This window comes from Natator depressus, chromosome 9, assembly GCF_965152275.1.
Source record: "Natator depressus isolate rNatDep1 chromosome 9, rNatDep2.hap1, whole genome shotgun sequence".
NCBI classification, from domain to species: Eukaryota; Metazoa; Chordata; order Testudines; family Cheloniidae; genus Natator; species Natator depressus.
Window position 1 is genome coordinate 97,000,387 of NC_134242.1, and position 17,957 is coordinate 97,018,343.

The 17,957-nt window shown below is 39.0% G+C and overlaps 1 protein-coding gene and 2 non-coding genes across 3 annotated transcripts; all 3 read left to right on the forward strand.

The window, feature by feature from the left end:
* Positions 1-526: 526 nt before the first annotated feature.
* Positions 527-16,384, forward strand: LOC141993267 (PABIR family member 2-like). The gene is given in 12 exon segments (XM_074962734.1): positions 527-591; positions 593-620; positions 622-1,082; positions 2,502-2,580; positions 4,409-4,465; positions 4,958-5,001; positions 5,082-5,136; positions 5,348-5,449; positions 6,237-6,325; positions 8,006-8,070; positions 13,011-13,107; positions 14,390-16,384. Coding segments are annotated over 12 exon segments (1,293 nt in total). The 3' UTR covers positions 14,541-16,384.
* LOC141994300 (small nucleolar RNA U109) lies at positions 11,327-11,457 on the forward strand. The gene has a single exon (XR_012641089.1). It is a non-coding gene; the product is annotated as a small nucleolar RNA U109 (small nucleolar RNA).
* On the forward strand, positions 14,151-14,297 carry LOC141994299 (small nucleolar RNA U109). The gene has a single exon (XR_012641088.1). It is a non-coding gene; the product is annotated as a small nucleolar RNA U109 (small nucleolar RNA).
* Positions 16,385-17,957: the final 1,573 nt, after the last annotated feature.

A 17,957-nucleotide genomic window follows, 5' to 3' on the forward strand; every position in this document is an offset into this window, starting at 1 on the left:
TCGTATTGTACAGATTTGGGCAAATTTTTGTAGCAAATTCCTGAAGATAAGGGTGTAAATTGTGCACCGATGGTGCCCCAAATCCCAGATGATTTCCTTTGTCTTTGGCAATCATATAAACACCTAACAGATTGGAGGGATACACAAAGGTGCCCCACCAGACTATGTGAAGCAGTTATGGTCATATTCTAGTGTACTAGAGCAAACCATAGGAAAGCGGCTATGAGGTGTTGCCATCATGGATAATATAGTAAAAATATAGCACAAGCAGAACCCGTAATTAACACGTTCCAAGAAAATTCCACAAGGCGCTAGTGGTTAACAGGGGGCCTCGAACCCTGAGTCCCTACATCCAAAATTCAAAAACTCCGGCTCCAACCATTGCATACAACGTCAAATTTCTTACTGCCTATTGGGCCATTTCAAATACACGCCCTCCCGGTTCAGCCAATCAGCGTACCCGCCCTTCCCCGGCGCCTGGGCTTCTCCTTGAAATCAAAGCTCTCCCGATGAGGCTCTTCCACGCATGCGTATTGGTATGATGCGGCTACAGAGCCCATGCGCGTTTCCAGCACACCAGTTTCCCCCACCCCGCCGGCTGCGTGTGGCGCATGCGCAGTGCTTCCAGGAGCGGCGCGTTCTGTGTGGTGCTTCTCTAGGCCCGGTCGCTTGTTTCCCCGAGGAGGCGGCAAGGCCGGCGCCGCGCGCAGGGAGCCGAGAGGAGCCGAGGAAGCGGCGGCGGAGGGGGGTAGGGGCCGCCCCCTCTCGTCTCCCCAGCATGGGGCGCTGCTGGTGCCGCCCCCCTCGCCCGGCTCGCAGCGCCCCCGGGCTCTGCCTGCAGCGGCCTCTGCGGGGCCTGTAGGGGCGGCCGGGCCGGATCGGGGCGGGGGGCGGCATGAGGAGCCGCTGCGGCCGCCCCCAGTGAATGGGCCTCGCGGCGGAGCAGGAGCAGCCGGAGCCGCCGCGATGGCTCAAGAGAAAATGGAGCTGGACCTGGAGCTGCCGGCGGGGAGCGCGCCGGCCCCGAGCGACGGGGGGAGCTTGAGGAGATCGAACAGCGCCCCCCTCATCCACGGGCTGAGGTGAGCGAGACCCGGGCCCGCCTCCCCCCCCATAGCAAGGGCACTGGAACAATTCCTGCAGTGGAGGTGCTGAGAGCCATTGATGCAAACCCTGTATATGATGGAAACGACTTCAGCCCTGGGAGTGCGGTAGCCGCCAGTCCCCCCCCCCGGTCCATAGGCTCGGGTTGAAGGACTTGGGCCTGGGGTGTGCCCATTCCTGGGCTCACGTGGGATGGGGGCCCGGCTGTGGCATCCTCCTGCCATCCTGTGGCTCCTCTTCCCCATGTCTGAGAGGAAGGTGTGAGTTTTGATGGTTGCTGCCTCCTGATAGACGTAGAAGGTCCATCCCCTCACCTATCAGCCCTTCTTTCCCCATAGAATCATAGAATATCAGGGTTGGAAGGGACCTCAGGAGGTCATCTGATGCTTATCCAACTGATCCCTATTCCATCTTCGGTACAGTCTCCAGCTGGGAGAATGCCCACAAGTGGCTGCTCCCCGACCATGATGCAGTGCATTGTGCAATCAGGAGTTCCATAATCCATTAGGCTGGCCCTGAAATGGGTCTGTTATACAGTGTTTTTGTCGGGTGTACGAAGTCTTTGAGCAAGCAAGACAGGCACTCCCCTTCCATCCAGTCAGTAGTTGCTTCGCTTCTTGTTGATGTTTATGGACAACTAATTCCATATAATTCTGCAGGTTCTCCATGTAGGTTAGGCTCAGTTTAACTGTCACCTCTTCAAACCTTTTGTGGTTTTTTGCAATGCTAGAATTGTGTTAATGGTATAAACCCTAGTTGGGGGAAGCAAGAGTGTGGGTGCCAGCCTACTGTCTGCTTGCTAATCTCAGTCCAAGGGACTAGTCTGCTGAATACCACACACTAATTAGAACTGTGCAACCAAACCTTTTCTGAAGATCATATCTGTAGCTGGTTTTAAAACAAATTTTTTTTTTTTTTAGACTTAAGGAAGATGGCTGTCTACAAAAGGCCCCTGAGCAATCTATCAAAAAACACTAGCATTTCAGATACTGAAAAGTAGAATGCGACCATTAATTTCACTCAGCTAGAGAGAAACTTGAGTCAAGCTCTTCAAAAAACAACACTGAGTCTGGTGGCACCTTAAAGACTAACCGGTTTTTTTGAGCATAAGAAGTGGGTTTTTTTACCTACAAAAGCTTATGCCCAAATAAATCTTAATCTTTAAGGTGCCACCAGACTCCTTGTTTTTGTGGATACAGACTAACACGGCTACTCCCTGATATTTAGCTAGTCAAAGGTGACAAGCTAGTATCCTCCATGCCCTTACCTTCTTTTGTTTTTTGAAGTAATATGCCAAATAGAATGGGAACATGTCAGTATCTTGAAAAATGTAATACAAAAAGATTGTATAACTGATGTGTGCCTTAAATTAAAGTAACTGTTGTAATCTCTTTCAGTGATAATTCACAGGTTTTTCAGCCTTATGTGTTGCGAACCCGCAGGAACAGTACAACAGTTATGAACCGTCACAGTATGGTAAGTAATCTTAAATGCAGTGTTCACACCTCAACAATGTGTAATTGAGTGAGGGGAAATGAAAAGTTTAAACTTCATTTAAAGCTGTACTGAAATATCCTTATAGACCTCTTGGCTGCAAAATGGATTTCTTTAAATTACTTGAAAATTTCCTCTGAAAAATCAAGAAATTTTGTAGATGTAAGCAGGATACTCCACAAAGCATATTACTGATTACTACCCTGCCTTTTTGTTTTGGTTAACATTGCCTGTAGTTGGGATACCAAGCAGAGTGGAATCCAGCATCTCTTCTGGTCTCAAAGCTCAATGCATGGAATTTGCCTGTGGGAAAGAGTAATTGCAGTCTCATTTTAAAATAACCCTGCACAGTTGAACTGCCTAAAAAAAACCAAAACACCACAAACCTTCTACTTACTTGACTCTCTGATAGGGTGATGAGAGCTAGAGGTGGACAGCAGGCTTCACAGGAACAGATTAAGAGAAGTTAATTTTAAAATAATTCATATGCTGAATGTTACTCTACTCGTTACTGTTTAGGGTTTTCAGCATACAGTCCTGTAATTATTTCACTTTTCAAAGTTGTTAACTTGGACAAATCATGGGAAATAGCATTACTGTTTTTCAGCTAAAATAATTTTATTCCTGTTTTTATAGGAAGTAAAGAGTAGGTCTTGGCTCTTTAAAGAGGTTGAGACTTGAAAGGTCCTAAAATCAATAAAATATCTATTGCCTCTGTCTTACATAGCAAAAGAATGACAGAATTCTGAGTCTAAACTTTTTGTTATGGAGCTGTCACTTCACTGTCTGCCCTGTGCCTAATATTGTTGTTATAGTAAACGCTTATTTTATGGTAGCACCCAAAGCCCTAAATTAGATATATGTGCTGTACAGACCTAGCTATGAGACAATCTTTGCCCCAAAGGGGTTAAGTTTATTGCAAAGGGCTATTTCCAATATTTAAATTCCCTACAACTTTTCCTGCTGGCACTCCTGAAAATTTGTGATACCATTATAGCTTATCTGAGAGAAATTATGTTTAAGGTATGTGAATAATATCTTACCACTTAAGTACAAAGTTAGACTTTTGTAATGTTCTAACTAAATGGCTCTCAACCTTTTCAGACTTCTATACCCTTTTCAGAAGTCTGATTTGTCTTGCATGCTCCCAAGTTTCACCTCACCTAAACTTCTTGCTTACAAAATCATACATAAAAATATAAACGTCACACCACACTATTACTGAAAAATTGCTTTTTCGTTTTTACCATATTATAGAATAAATAATTTGGAATATAAATATTGTACTTATATTTCAGTGTATATAGTACATAGAGCCATATAAACAAGTCATTGTCTGTTTGAAACTTTAGTTTGTACTAACTTGGCTAGTGCTTTCTATGTAACCTGTTGTAAAACTAGGCAACTACCTAGATGAGTTGATGTACCCCCTGAAAGACATCTGCATACCCCCAGGGATATGCGTACCCCTGGTTAAGAACCACTGTTCTAACTCATGCTCACATTCTTATTACAGTACCCTACCTTAATTGTTTATATTATTGCTACTACATTTGAGGGCAGTAGCCAGTGGCTTCCTACAGTTCTGAGAACTGTGCCATCCACTGATTAATGGAATGAACTTCGTAAGAAGAGAGCACTAGCTATACTAAGGTCAACTATCATCTTACTACAATGTGGTCTGAGTTCTGAGCACTTATTGACACGTGGCTATCTTAATTCTAATTTAAAGAGAACATAGGTAACTGAGAATAAGTTGTATGCAGACTACTGATTTATGATTGAGAAGTGGATGTTTACTCTTTTCTAGTTGCTGTCATCATCTCCCATTCGAATTCCTAGCAGCAGACTTCATCAAATCAGAAGGGTAAATTGCATTATTCTACTCCACATGTGATATTTTATCAAAATATTTCACTTTCCTTCTCTTTGTGAAGTATTTGATATGGAAATGATACTGCCGGCATTTCTTCTCCATTAAATCATTTAGCTCTGTTTCATCCCCTAACCTAGAGTGTTAGTCTCTAAGGTGCCACTAGTACTCCTTTTCTTTTTGCGAATACAGACTAACACGGCTGCTACTCTGAAGTCTGGAGTGGTGTCCTCATAGGGCTTGTTCTTTCTTCATATTGAAGTGCTTCAGCACTTTTAAAGCTACTATTATAATCTACATATCTGGCTCTGGGATGAACAGGGAGACATGGTGAGTTGGGATGGATTACAGGCCTTTCCTTCTGGAGTGTTACTCTGGCTTGTTTAAATTCTAAAGGCAGATGACTGAACTAGGAAGAGTTCATTCAACTTTGAGTACCATGATGAACTAAATATTATGAAAGCTTATCGCGCTTATCTTCTGCAGGAGGAAGGAGTGGATTTAATGAACAGAGAAACAGCACATGAAAGGTGAGTGTGACTGAAATAAAATAAGAAAGTATCCAGACTTTTCATCTTTGTAGCCACTGATGGGATTTTTTGTGTTTTAGGGAAGTGCAAACAGCAATGCAGATAAGCCAGTCATGGGAGGAAAGCTTGAGCCTGGTAATCTCTTTACAGATGTTTAAATTTTTAATTCTACTTCTACGCTTAACCATTGGCTTTAAGGAAAAAGTGGAAATAACTTTGGAAATAATTTTAGAAAATATAAGTTTGGTGTTCGACTTGTTCCACTGATTTGGCCATTGAAATGTTGTGGCTCGGGTTCTAAAGATATGTACTATATCAGCGTAAGGGCAACATTTTGTATTTACAGAGTGACAATGACTTGGACAAGTCTGAGAAATCTTCCTCTCCAAAGAGAATAGACTTCATCCCAGTTTCCCCAGCACCTTCACCCACCCGAGGAATAGGGAAGGTAGGATAAATGAAAAAGAAAGAAAACACAAATTTCAGATTAAGATGAACTGCAAAGGATTTTTTTTTTAAACTCCCAAAATAATTTACTGTTTTTAAAGAAGAGAGTCTATAACCATTGTTAAATCTAACTACTGTTGACTTTTCTCAATATCTAAAACTTACTACCTAAGCCTGCAGAATCTGACCTGCTGACTTCCTGGTTCCTTCACCATGTTGAGTGACTTCAGCAGCTGCATTTTGTGTGCTTTAGGGAGGGGAGGTGCTAGGGAGGTGGCTGTGGTAATCAAATTGAAAGATGAAGGCCTGGATGAGATTTTAAGCTGCCTAAAAAGAAAGAAAAGGATGGATCTTAGAAATACTATGGAGGAAGCAGCAAGATTTGGATACAAGCTGTATATGTGTGGAGGAAGAGAGAGGGAGGAGTGCAAGACCACAGTGAACAGGTCTGAGTGCTGGGAAAGATGGTGTCAGCAGTGATAGCTTGGGGTCATTGGAGCCCTTTTGGGAGGAAAGATTAGGAGTTCAACTGTGGCCATGTTAAGTTTACATGGATGGCCCTTTCCCTTTATTCTGTGTTGCTCCTGGGTCTCTTCATTGCAAACCCGGGAAGGGTGCAGTGGAGACAAAGACCCTCCCCCAGCACCACTTCTCCCCCTCTTACCAAGCTTCCAGTAGGTGGTTGTTGGCCTTGTTACTTTCACTGGGGATTTTGGTTGGGGTGGGAAAAATATTGATTATTTAAAAGGAAGTTGCAGAAGTATTTTATTGTTTAATTCTTTTCCCAGCAATGTTTTTCACCATCCTTACAAATGTTTGTGAGTAGTAATGGATTACCTCCAAGTCCTATTCCTAGTCCAACAAGGCGATTCTCAAAGTAAGTCAATTTGTCTCAGTAACAAATGCATACTGACTTAGTTTCAATAATAATCTGGCAGTTTAAGACAGTTCAGTATTAAAATTCAGGCCTGGAAATGGATTTGAAGCAATTTTCATTTGTAATCTCAACTGGAATCCATTAATAAAGTGACTTCTGGATGGTTCTAGTTTTGTCCTGCTTTAAAAGGTGGCTGATTTTTCCTTTAAAAATGACCTGTTGACAAAATATTGAAAGCTTTTTTTCTTTTTAAACTGCCCTGATGTTGAAATTAGAGACCCCACCATTGCCCCACATCCCCAAAAATTTTGAATGTTCAACTTTGCAAGAGGAAGCTGAATGCTAGCATTCTTTGAATTCTCTTTAAATTTAGATTAGACTGGGTCCTTCATAGAGAATCTCCTAATGCTTACCAAGCAAACTTTTTAAATCGCTCAGATGTATACAAGCAGTATACCTAACTTACAAATGGATAAAATGAGACTGACATTCCATAAGTAAAGAGAAATTAAATGATCTACCAAAGATCATATGGTAGATATCCTTGTTAGGGGGCTTATTCCTTCACCCACTTCCTTCCCTGGTCCTTCTTGCATGAACAGAGAGCAACAATACCCGAAGTCCAAAGGTGCAAACAATTCGATGTTTATTGGGGTGAACTTCCAGCAAGCATGATTCCAGTTTCCTTCCTTAGTGTCCCCCTTCCCAGCTCTGACACCACAGAGCCTTACACCTGTGTCCTTGTTCCCATTCCTGCCCTTAGCCGAACATGATTCCAATTTCCCCACCCACTCACTTCCTGATTGACTGCAGACTATATAGTAAAACTTGAGTTCTGCTTTGCTATACCTTAACCAATCATTTTCCTGAAATTTAACTAACCAATCCGAACATATTGTAACATGATTATGTAACCAATTATATCCCACCACCTTAATTAGTTTACACCCAGCAAAATTAATTATACAGCAGACAGGAACAATCACAGAACCAGACAGAGATTATACAGACAAACAATAGCAAAATGGGAACTATAATGACAAAACAATACAGAAATGAGGATTTCACATCCCAGCTATTGATAAGTGAGTTCTTGCCAGACAGGATGCTATCAAACTAAGTTTCCCTTTATATTTTCCAGGCAATTCCCTTTCTCTGGAGGTGACAGGCATTATCAGGACAGAATTGTATTCCTAACAGCCCAATAGCTGTTAGGAATACCTTATTTCAATGTGACTAGTTTGGAATGTGAGGATGTGACCGGTCCCTTCCCAGCTTATGGCTGCCTGTGCTGCTTAGCCAAAGGCCTTAGCCTAAGAACAGGGCCTCAGACTGTCACAGTAAGAGAAGGACCTTACACCGGCAGACAGTGATTTTGATTCTCTCTTTTATACCTCTATAACTAGCCAAGTGATAATACACCTAAATTCTTAGAGTACAGGCCTGAATATCTATATCCTAACAATCCTTCTCTAACAAGACAACACCATTCAAAACCTAACTTTTCTGTTTAACTACAGTATCAGACTCCCAATTGCCTATGTATTTGAACTGTACAGAACTGTTTTAAAACAAGAATTCACTTTTTAAAATGTGGTTGTATATTGATGTAGTATATAAAACATCTAGTTCAAGCTTAAACTTTTTAGAATTTATTGATACCAGTATTGGCTCTTTTAGCAGGAGGAGTCAGAGTCCAATCAACTGTATCAGGCCCAGTGTTCTTGGTCCCATTAAAAGGAAAGGTATGTTTAAATACTTCTGATATTGTAGAGATGATAGACTTTCTGCCTTTAAATCCTAATGCTAAGCTAAGCAGTAGCCTTTCCTCAAAATATAGTGCGTGCTCCTCCATGATGTATTGGAATTTGCCAATCCAAACTTCCAGCTGTAAAATAAAACAAAAGGGCTTGCCTAAAATACTATAAATTTATAAATCTGACTTCTACTAAACTTTTAAAATATAGTCACTTGTATTTACTATTTAAAACTTGGAATGTTTTTCACCTTTGACTATTAATAAACATGGGCTGGAGACTGGAAAGATTGACTTGCTAAAAATCAGATGTACATAAACATCTATGCTAGATGGGCAATCATTTTTAGCTGCAGGAAGCTGTAAATTAAGACTAATTCTAAGATAAATATGCTTCACCTTTAAAGTTTTTTTAGATTCTCTGGCAAGGCGGATCAAAACATAGTTTAAAAAAAATCAAAATTGGATTTTGATTTAAATTAAATAAAGGTTTGTCTTTAAAGTAAACCTATTTAAAATTAAACTTGAAATTGACAACCCTATGTTTTACTAGGCTACTTTATACGCTAACGTCATTTAAACTAAATACAAAAATTATTAAGCAGTACATGTTTGCTGCCACGTTTTAAAGACAGTTATACCACTGAACTGGTGGAAGTCAGGTTAAGCACCTGGAGCCAGAGTCTAAATATTTAAACTAGGTTTCGACTCACTCTTCTGAGGGTATAGAGAAAATATTTTCTTTTTTTCAGTTTATGCATCCAGTTCAGTTATTACTTCATTCAAAGTTAAGAAACCCGTTGGGAGTTGAAAAAGCAGGAAAGCTTGTTTCTCTCTTCCACTCTATGAACAAAATATGTGAGAGAGCATTAGGTCTGCTAGTTCTAAAACCTTGAAGGACATGGTGACCAAAACCAATCAGTTCAATTCACTAACTAGAGATAATACTTCCTTTGTTTTAATAAATCAGTTAGTGTTAAATACAAAACATGTTTTGATTTCTCATATATAGCCAACATTTTAAGGTAGTTTTATTTTTTAAAATAGTGTATTTATGCATTTAATTGAATTTGAATTTCTAGCCAAATAGATCTTGACACAACCCACAAGTAAAAAGTTAATCTGGTAAATAGAAATTTATGAATTATGCATTTTTAGCATAAAATGTAATCTGAATAAATAAATTCAGCTATATAATTGCTTAAATATAGAGTATCCTTCTGGTTAGCAAAAAGAAATTTAATATAAAAAGCTTTATTTAGTTGCATATCACCATGGTTCAATGGATACCAACTAATGAGAACTGGCCTGTCCTTAAGAAGATAACAAGTACAAACGCAAAACATAATTAAAGTCAGTGATTTAAATCAAGGTTTCGGGCTTGAGTTTAAGGTTGAGGGTTGTGAGTTCAATCCTTGAGGGGGCCATTTAGGGATCTGGGGCAAAAATTGGGGATTGGTCCTGCCTTGAGCAGGGGGTTGGACTAGATGACCTCCTGAGGTCCCTTCCAACCCTGATGTTCTATGATTAAAATTGGTGTCTGCCTTGTATTCTGGGATTACTATAGTACTGTGGCTCCCTCTGTATTTAACCATTTTTGTTACGTTAGAAATATATCTGGCTTCCATAAATGATGTTCTGAAGGAAATAGATTGTATAGTGGTACATTTCAAAAGTTTATTCTAATTATGGAAGTATTCCCTTTTATATGTTTACTGAATATCTTTGAAATTTTATACCCAGTGTTTGTTTTATACTATGAAAGTTCAAAAGATGGATATTTTGAGAATTAGAGGGATGGAAGTAGCATAGAGTACATGATAGTGTTTTTCCTTTGAAAAATCTGCTTTTCTTAACAAGAAATATGGTGGTGGTATGGTGTTTGAAGTAAAATTTATATAAATTCTCCATATTATTATTAATGGACACTGCATTAAACTGAGGGATTAAAAAAACTATTTACCAATGCTTATGCGGCAAGTACTTCTCCACCTATCGCCATCCAATTCTGTTGATCTTTCCTTACTCAACCACACCAGTGACGTCTCCTTTTATTCTCCCTAAGTGTGTATTTATGAAATTGTGAAGTTGGTTGTTTGCTTTAAAAAAAAAAGTGGCAAAATAAATTGACCTACTTCTAATCTGTCAAATCTAGTCTAATTTATTTCAAATTTGATTTTAAAAAACCCCTGCCTTTGCTGCAGATGCCACTTATTTAGTTTTGAGGGGATTCTTTTGTGGAATCTTTTGGAGAGCACATGCAAAAAAAAAAAATCAGATTTCTAATAGAAACTGAGTTGCAATATTAAATGTGAAGCAGCTTTTAGCACCCATAGTGAAACTCACTGAATGTAAGATGCCAAAGTACATTAAAGTGCACCACTTAAAGCAAAAGCACAGTACAAGTAAAGTCCAAACTGGAGCCTGCTTTCCCATTCCCCACTGCACTTTGGTGCTTTTTGGAGCAGTTCTCACAGATAAAGTAGAAATGAGAGTTTGCTCTTCTACTGGAAACACAAACCAGTTTTAATTATGAATAAGGCTATGATTTGGTCGCCAAAGTCACGGAATCCGAGACTTTCAGTGACCTCCGTGACTTCAGCCTGCAGTGGTTGGGAGCTGCAGGGGCAGGGAGCTGTTGGGTACCCTTGTGGCCTCTGGCAGCTGCCACAGGGGACCCTAGCCACCACCCAGCTACCCCACTTCAGGCGGTGTGGGGACCTGCAGATGCAGATCCCCATTTTGTCACGGATATTTTTAGTAAAAGTCAGGGACAGGTCATGGGTGCAAAAAAAAAATTCACAAAAGCCATGACCTGTCCCTGACTATTACTAAAATATCTGACAAAATCTTAGCCTTAATTATGAATAGTCCTTAATCATAAATGTCATTAAGTACACCTAATTCCTTCATATCCTCCTGAAATACATAATTCTGGTTGCTTTAATTTTAAACTCTTGAATTGCTTAGCGGTCCTTAGTCTGCATTTATTACATGGTAACATGTATAGTCATAGCCATAAACTGAAACAATCCCTAATAGGAAAGTCTCGGCATATCAAAGTGTTATATTGTACAACTGTGAAATGCTAGCTGTTAAAATATCTTCTAGTGGTAAAAATGATGCATGTTACTATGCAGCCTTCCTGTAGAATTTCACATTTCTTGAAAGAGTTGTCTGACCTTTTTCTTCTCAGTTTGTGTGAGGATCCAGAGTATTTTACATCTATGTTCTTTAGCTTCAGTCTGCATGATGGAAGCCATCATTATTTCATCAAAGGAGAATGAACATATTCCTTGCATGCTACAGAAAATGAGTTTTCAGGGCTGCCAGTCTTGGAGTAAAGGCTGAGTGGTAGTGTATTTCTCCTACATTATGTACACAAAGTTCATTTATAGTATGTTTTTAATGTGAAACCTTTCAGTTAGTTCCCCAAGATGACACTAGAACTGCTGTAAGTTAACTGGAAGCTGAAAAAGTAGTGCCCAAATTTCAAATACACTTTTGCTGGTAGACTGTGAATTAAACTACATCTGAAAACTCTCATGAACCTGGCAATAAAAACGAAACTGAAAAATACTGAAGTATCAGATAACTGAACTTTATATAAGAAACTGATAAATGAACTGGGTATCGTCCCACAGTATAAGACAGTGGTGGGCAACCTGCAGCCCGTCAGGATAACCCGCGCTGTTTCCTGCAGTTCCCATTGGCCGGGAACAGCGAGCTGCAGGCAGCTGTGCAAATGTAAATGAAGGGTCTGCCAGCCTGCCAGTGGATTACCCTGATGGGCCATAGGTTGCCCACCACTGGTATAATATACTAAACATATGGGACCCAATTCTGCCTTTCACATTACAATCCCAAAGAAGTCAATAGGTTTACATGGGGGGGTGAGGAAGTAATCTGTCTCACAATGAGGAAGCAGAAGTGATTAGATGTTGTGCCTAATGTTTTTTGTGTAAGGCTTTGAGTGTGCTTTCATGTTTGTCAATATTGGCATGAATATCCAAAAGGGCATCTTTGGGTCCATTCTGGACCCATGCTGTTTAAATTTCTCAAAGTTACTGATATTGTGACAATAGAATTTTTCTTTTAGTGAACAAAATGGGAGTGATTGCCTGCTCTTAAATATTAAGAGAACGATATGCGGATGGCCAGAAAATGGTCCATATAGCAGCCCAGTTTTAAACAAGTTATACAGTTGGCTGTAAAAATGAGTCCTTTTAAAACCACTTACATTTGACATTTATATTGCTTTTAAAAACATATGTTTAAAGCATGTACAAGCTATATAATTCTAAATATATAACAATTTAAGCTTAACATCTCTGAGAAATAACCTTTTAAAATATTGAGTATGAGACACTGCACAAGACACAAACTGCTATTCAGCATTTCAACAAACACTGCAGAGTGCTCACTTCTGGGTTGGAACCCAGCACCTATTTAATAGCCAGAGCAACACTACACATTACTTCAGGACAGGGAATGAAGAATACAGTATGCAAATGAAACTGCAAAAGGAGTTGATATAGGCAGAATGAAATCAGGGTTTGAATTTGGCAAGACACTGGGTCTAGATCCCAACTCCTATGAAAAGTGCTGTGAGATCTTAGACAGAGTGACCAGAACCTTTGTTTTACTGCACTTTCGGTAGCATCGTGTCCCTTAAACAATGTTGAAGCATTAGTTCAGTACATACTCAAAGGTTGGACTGAATAATCAAATCACTTCCTATAGCTTTAGGGGTGTTAGGGCTCTTACCAAGCTTAATTAGAGATCTGACCAGATCACAGTGCAAGATGTTATGCATGTAATTACTATATGGGACACCCAAAATAGTCTTGGATAGAAAGAACTTTGAAGTTACTCTGCTGAGATATTTCACAGAACCAAACAAGTTTGACTGTTAATTACTTTTCTCAGGTGAAATGGAAACTGAAAGTCAGCCAAAGAGACTTTTCCAAGGAACTACCAACATGCTTTCTCCTGATGTTACACATCTGACAGATTTCAGTTCATGGTAAAATATTGTATTATAAACACTGAAACACCAAAGCAGAGGTCCTTTAGATATCTTCAGCACTTTAGTTTTTCAGAGAAGTTTTAACTTGTGCTAAATAATTTGCATTTGCAGACTAGTAGAAACTATACTTGGCATTTCATCACAGCAATAATAAAGGTTCCCCAACTCTCTGGAATTAAGTTTTCTTGCTTGCTGTTTGGCTGATTTGACGAGCTGCCCATAAGTGGTTCGCTCTTCTTGGTCACATCTAAACATCTCACAAGAATCCTTTTTGATACCTGGAATAGGCAGGGAATCCTTGCTGCTCACATGTCAGATGCTTCATAGTAAATGAAATTATTGTGTGATGTCCTTACTTTCCCTCAAAGCAGAAATCACTCAGTATTGACTATAATTTGCTGTCTGCAGCACCTGCTAGGTGCCCTTCTGTTTCAGAATGGTATAGTGAGCAGAATGATATTTTTGGAATTATAGTATCACATCTCCTGTGCATTCCCATAAGCTAATAGTTGATATGAAGTCAAATTCTTATTATGATATTCCACAGTTAAGATTATATTGATGTGTCACTCACATCTTAATTTGATGTATCTCTGTCTGTTTCATAGAAACAGGAAGGTGACTTGTCTGGCTTGAATCTTGTCTCTTTCCAAGGAGACACATCAGATAGATTAAGTGGTTCTAAAATAAACTTCTTCCTGAGTTTTGTAGAATTGGAAAGCCACCTACAATCAGTGAGAATTGTCATTTTTTTCAACTCTTATGAAGTTCCAGTTTGCAAATAAAAATCTGGAATCATGATAGCCTTTAAAATCCAAGTGTGGGAGAATTTTCTTAAGGAAAAAAACCTATTTTGCAAGATCCTGCTTTGAAAGATGATTTGAGAGCAAACTGGCTAATCAGTGGCATTAGAATAGCTGTGTCATTGGAATCTTCATCAGAAAAAAAAATTCCTTATTGCCCTTGTAATTGTTAAAGGCACTACTTCTGTTAACTGACTTTTCTATTCTACAGCTGGTTGAAGTTTGTATCAATTTATAATGCATGTTTTAAAAAAAAAAAAATTCTGCTCCTCTTTCCCTTAAGGAGCATGAATGTATCCATAACATGCTAGAGGAAAATAAGGAGTCTTCAGGGCTGCCAGTCTTGCAGTAAAGGCTGAGTGGTAGTATGTCTCTCCTACATTTTTTTTTTTTTTAATTTTTTTCCAAGTGCATTAACTTGGTATGCCAATTCTTAGTTCACATGTTCTTAAGTAACCATTTTCCTGTGTCTCCAGTTTGTCTTCAGATATTCTCGATAGGAGTAGCAGCAGTATTGGTTCTTCCTCTGATTCACTGGCTAAAGGCAGCATTACCACAGAATCTCCAGTAACATGCTCAAACTCATGCTCTTCATTCATTTTGATGGATGATCTCTCACCTAAGTGACTTAATCTGTTCTGACTCAGTGTTTAGCTGTGCTGTACATTTGTACAGAGAAATGAAGAACTCCGATCCTTGAGAATCACTAACATGAGGATTAAAATACTAATGGAAAAATTAATGTAATCTTATTTCTTGACAATTCTTCCCAGTGGTTTTGATTTAGCCTTAATGGACACTTTAGACCATATTAATGTCTGGTTTTGATTATTTTACAAACAAGATGTCTGTTCAGGAATCAAAAGGTTTTTTCTTTAAAACAAACAAGAGTTAGTATAAACTGAACAGACATCTTTTTACAATATTAGTGTTGTTATTTCTAGGACAATACTGGGTACTGTTACTGCCATGGTCACTTTGTCTGGAGAAACAGGCGGTTGTTGCAGAGATGTTTGGAAATGCTCATTTATTCGTTGACAGATTCTTTTTAGTAAATTAGATTTTGCTAGATTTTTATTTCATAAACACAATTTCTGGTTGGGGTAAATATCTAATTTCTCCCATTAACCCAAAGTAAAATTATTCCCCCACTCTGTAGTTGGGAAGAAATGCTTGGCTGTCTGTAGTGCTACTGGTAATTGCTTCATTGCAGTTGAACACTATGGTTCTAGAAGTTGGTTGTGTTTAAAACAAAATGCAGACACTTCTAGGGTGACTAGCATATTTATCAATAGGGGAAATACAAATACCCTGTGAAACATGGTTAACATAACTGCATAGTTCTGTCCCCACACCCTTCATCCAGTAGATTCTATGGAATATGGTAAATATTCATAGTTATTTGGCCAACGAGAAATAATCCCTGCTTTGATCTAAAATGTATGGTGCAAGTAACTAAGTTACTTAAACTACTGAGTAAAGAAGAATGTGTGTGGCGCCATCAATGTCTCCTGTGGCATTGAGGCCATAGGTATTTTTGTGCCTTAGGGGACATTGTTAAAATTAAGGAATGTAAAACTGGTGGGTGGGCAAAGGACGTTGTTTGTAGAGTGCTTACCAGATGCTGTCTTCAGTGCTGCTTTCTCTTAGTGCTTGCTATTTTTCAAGGTGTTTCTTCCATTGGGAGGTGCTATGGAGAATCCTAATTATTTTGTAAGATAGCAGTGTGTGTGTTCCCGTCACAGCTGCTGTATAGCTTTATGCCTTTGTCTGCCTTACAGAGGGCAGGCCACTAAATTAACTTTAATTTCTAGGGAAAGGCTTTAAGGTTGGATTGGATACTAGCTCTGCATATCATTTAAGGAGTTACATTTGAGTAGTAGTCTTGATACAATACCTTGGTCAGTCTGAGGTAATACAGTAGTATACTTTTTAAGAAGACCTAACTGGGCTAAAGTAAATCCATTTGTAATCTACTGTTATTTATTATTTATAAACTATGTAAAGTCTGTGGTGGTGAATTATAGTATTTTTTTATGATTGAATAAGGTTTTTTATGTTCAGTAACAATTGCTAGTTGGTTTCTATTTAATATGCAACATTGTCTGCCAGAATCCTAAGCTTCCAGTTTGAATGTTTGTAAGGTAACACAAATGCTTTTGTCATCTAAAAGTACAACTTCTGATTTCTGAAAGAAAATAGCACTGACTTTAAAGTAAGTGTGCTTTAAAGATGAGCACAGTCTCTGGCAATACTGTCTGGCTAAGAATGGGGAGGGAGCACCATATTTTTTCCACTCTAAAGATGTTTAGTTTCCAATAGCCCTGTCCTACATAGCATTTTACTTTTCAAGTGTTTGTTTTAAATTGTACTAAGTACCATAAATGGCCAATCGAGGCACTTATCTGTATTATCACTTCACTTGTGGAGCATTAGTTTCCCTGCCTCAAATAAATGTGCATATTGTAAAATATTGTCCAGTGGTGCCATTTTTAAATGAGCTCTGCAGTATTCCATGTTTGTATATACACAGTGCTATTTCTTGCATTTTGGCTGTATCTTGGATTGCTTTAACTTAATGAATTTTTATCCATATTAATACTTTGCAAAGCTGTTTTGACATTTTGCAAAGTATTGATCAATGGTTTCTGAAAGTACAACTTATCATTGCCCCAATTTCATTATACCATGCTTTTATTGGTACTATGACTTAGAAATCTGCACAAGGGGTAGCAAAACAATAAAGCTTCTGCATGCTTTCTTATAGCTGAGAACACAGCTATTGCTTTTGGGGGCGGGGGGGCTGACTAATCTATCTGTACAAGTGATTGTATTCAAGATTTCTGTTTTTATTAGTAGTGGGGAGTCATAAAATGCTGGCCTTTGTAGAATGTAATCTTCATAAAACAAATGCACAACTATTCCATTTTGTTACAGCATTTTTTTAAAAATGGTCTGGCTGTTCTCCACTCTCTTTGGAGGTCTCTACTGCTCACTAAAACTGTGTTAAGATACTGTCCGCTTGTTCGATGATGAATGTTATCCTGTGGTCCTGACAGGCCTAGTCTCAGATACTCGATTTGTTTCACACAACTAGCTATATGTAAAACCACTTCCTTTTAAAACTAGACATGTCAATCTTCCTTTGAAATACACTTTAGAATAAATTGCATCTGAGCGACCAGCATATACACATCCAGTTATGAACCAATTTTGAATCATATGTACTCTAAAGCTATTAAGGAAAAGACACCCCAAACTGTTAACCCAGCCCCAACTATAGAAATCCAAAAGGTGTACGGAAAACAAATATAGTGTATTACTTATGCAGAGTACCTTATTTTCTGTATTCTCATCCATACTTCTCAGAATGGTCAGGGTTAGCTGTAGTAGTTGAAAGTCAGTCCACTAATCAAAATACCTGAAAATGTCAAGGTAGGTCTGATTTAAGCAGCCTTCTGGATACTCTGTCTCAGAATATATAGTTATACACAGGCCAATCCGGATGTGGCTGGTTGGTGGTTGTTCTTAACTGGATGCTGCCCTAAGAACTATCAAGTAGACTAAGCCCCACTCTAAGAAGTGGATCATCTTTATTCTGTTACCCTTTTCTGATTTGGTGACTTGTGTGTGTAGGTACCTCACTGTTTCTCATGCTAATACTGATTTTAAATGTGGGATCATGGACGAAAGCCTGTGCTTAAATGTCTTTTCCTGTCTGCATTCTGTATGTTTAAACAAGCTTTCCTACACTATTTGTATGTAAGATAGTTGGATGTGAAAATGTCAATAGTTGGTACAGACTTCACTGGGGAAATCTAGTCTTACCATGTATAAGACAAATGAATCCTCCTGCTGAGTGGTGTAGAAACACTGAAGGGAGAAAAGTTGGTCACTGACTAAACTGAAATGTGTTTGTAAGCACTAACCAGCATATTTCACATTTAAATATTTTTCAGAAAGTCTAAGGTCTCAGTCCCCCAGTGAGAGCTGTGTGGGCAGACTCCTTTGCCCTCAGAGCCTTAATTAAGTGTATGGGGCTCT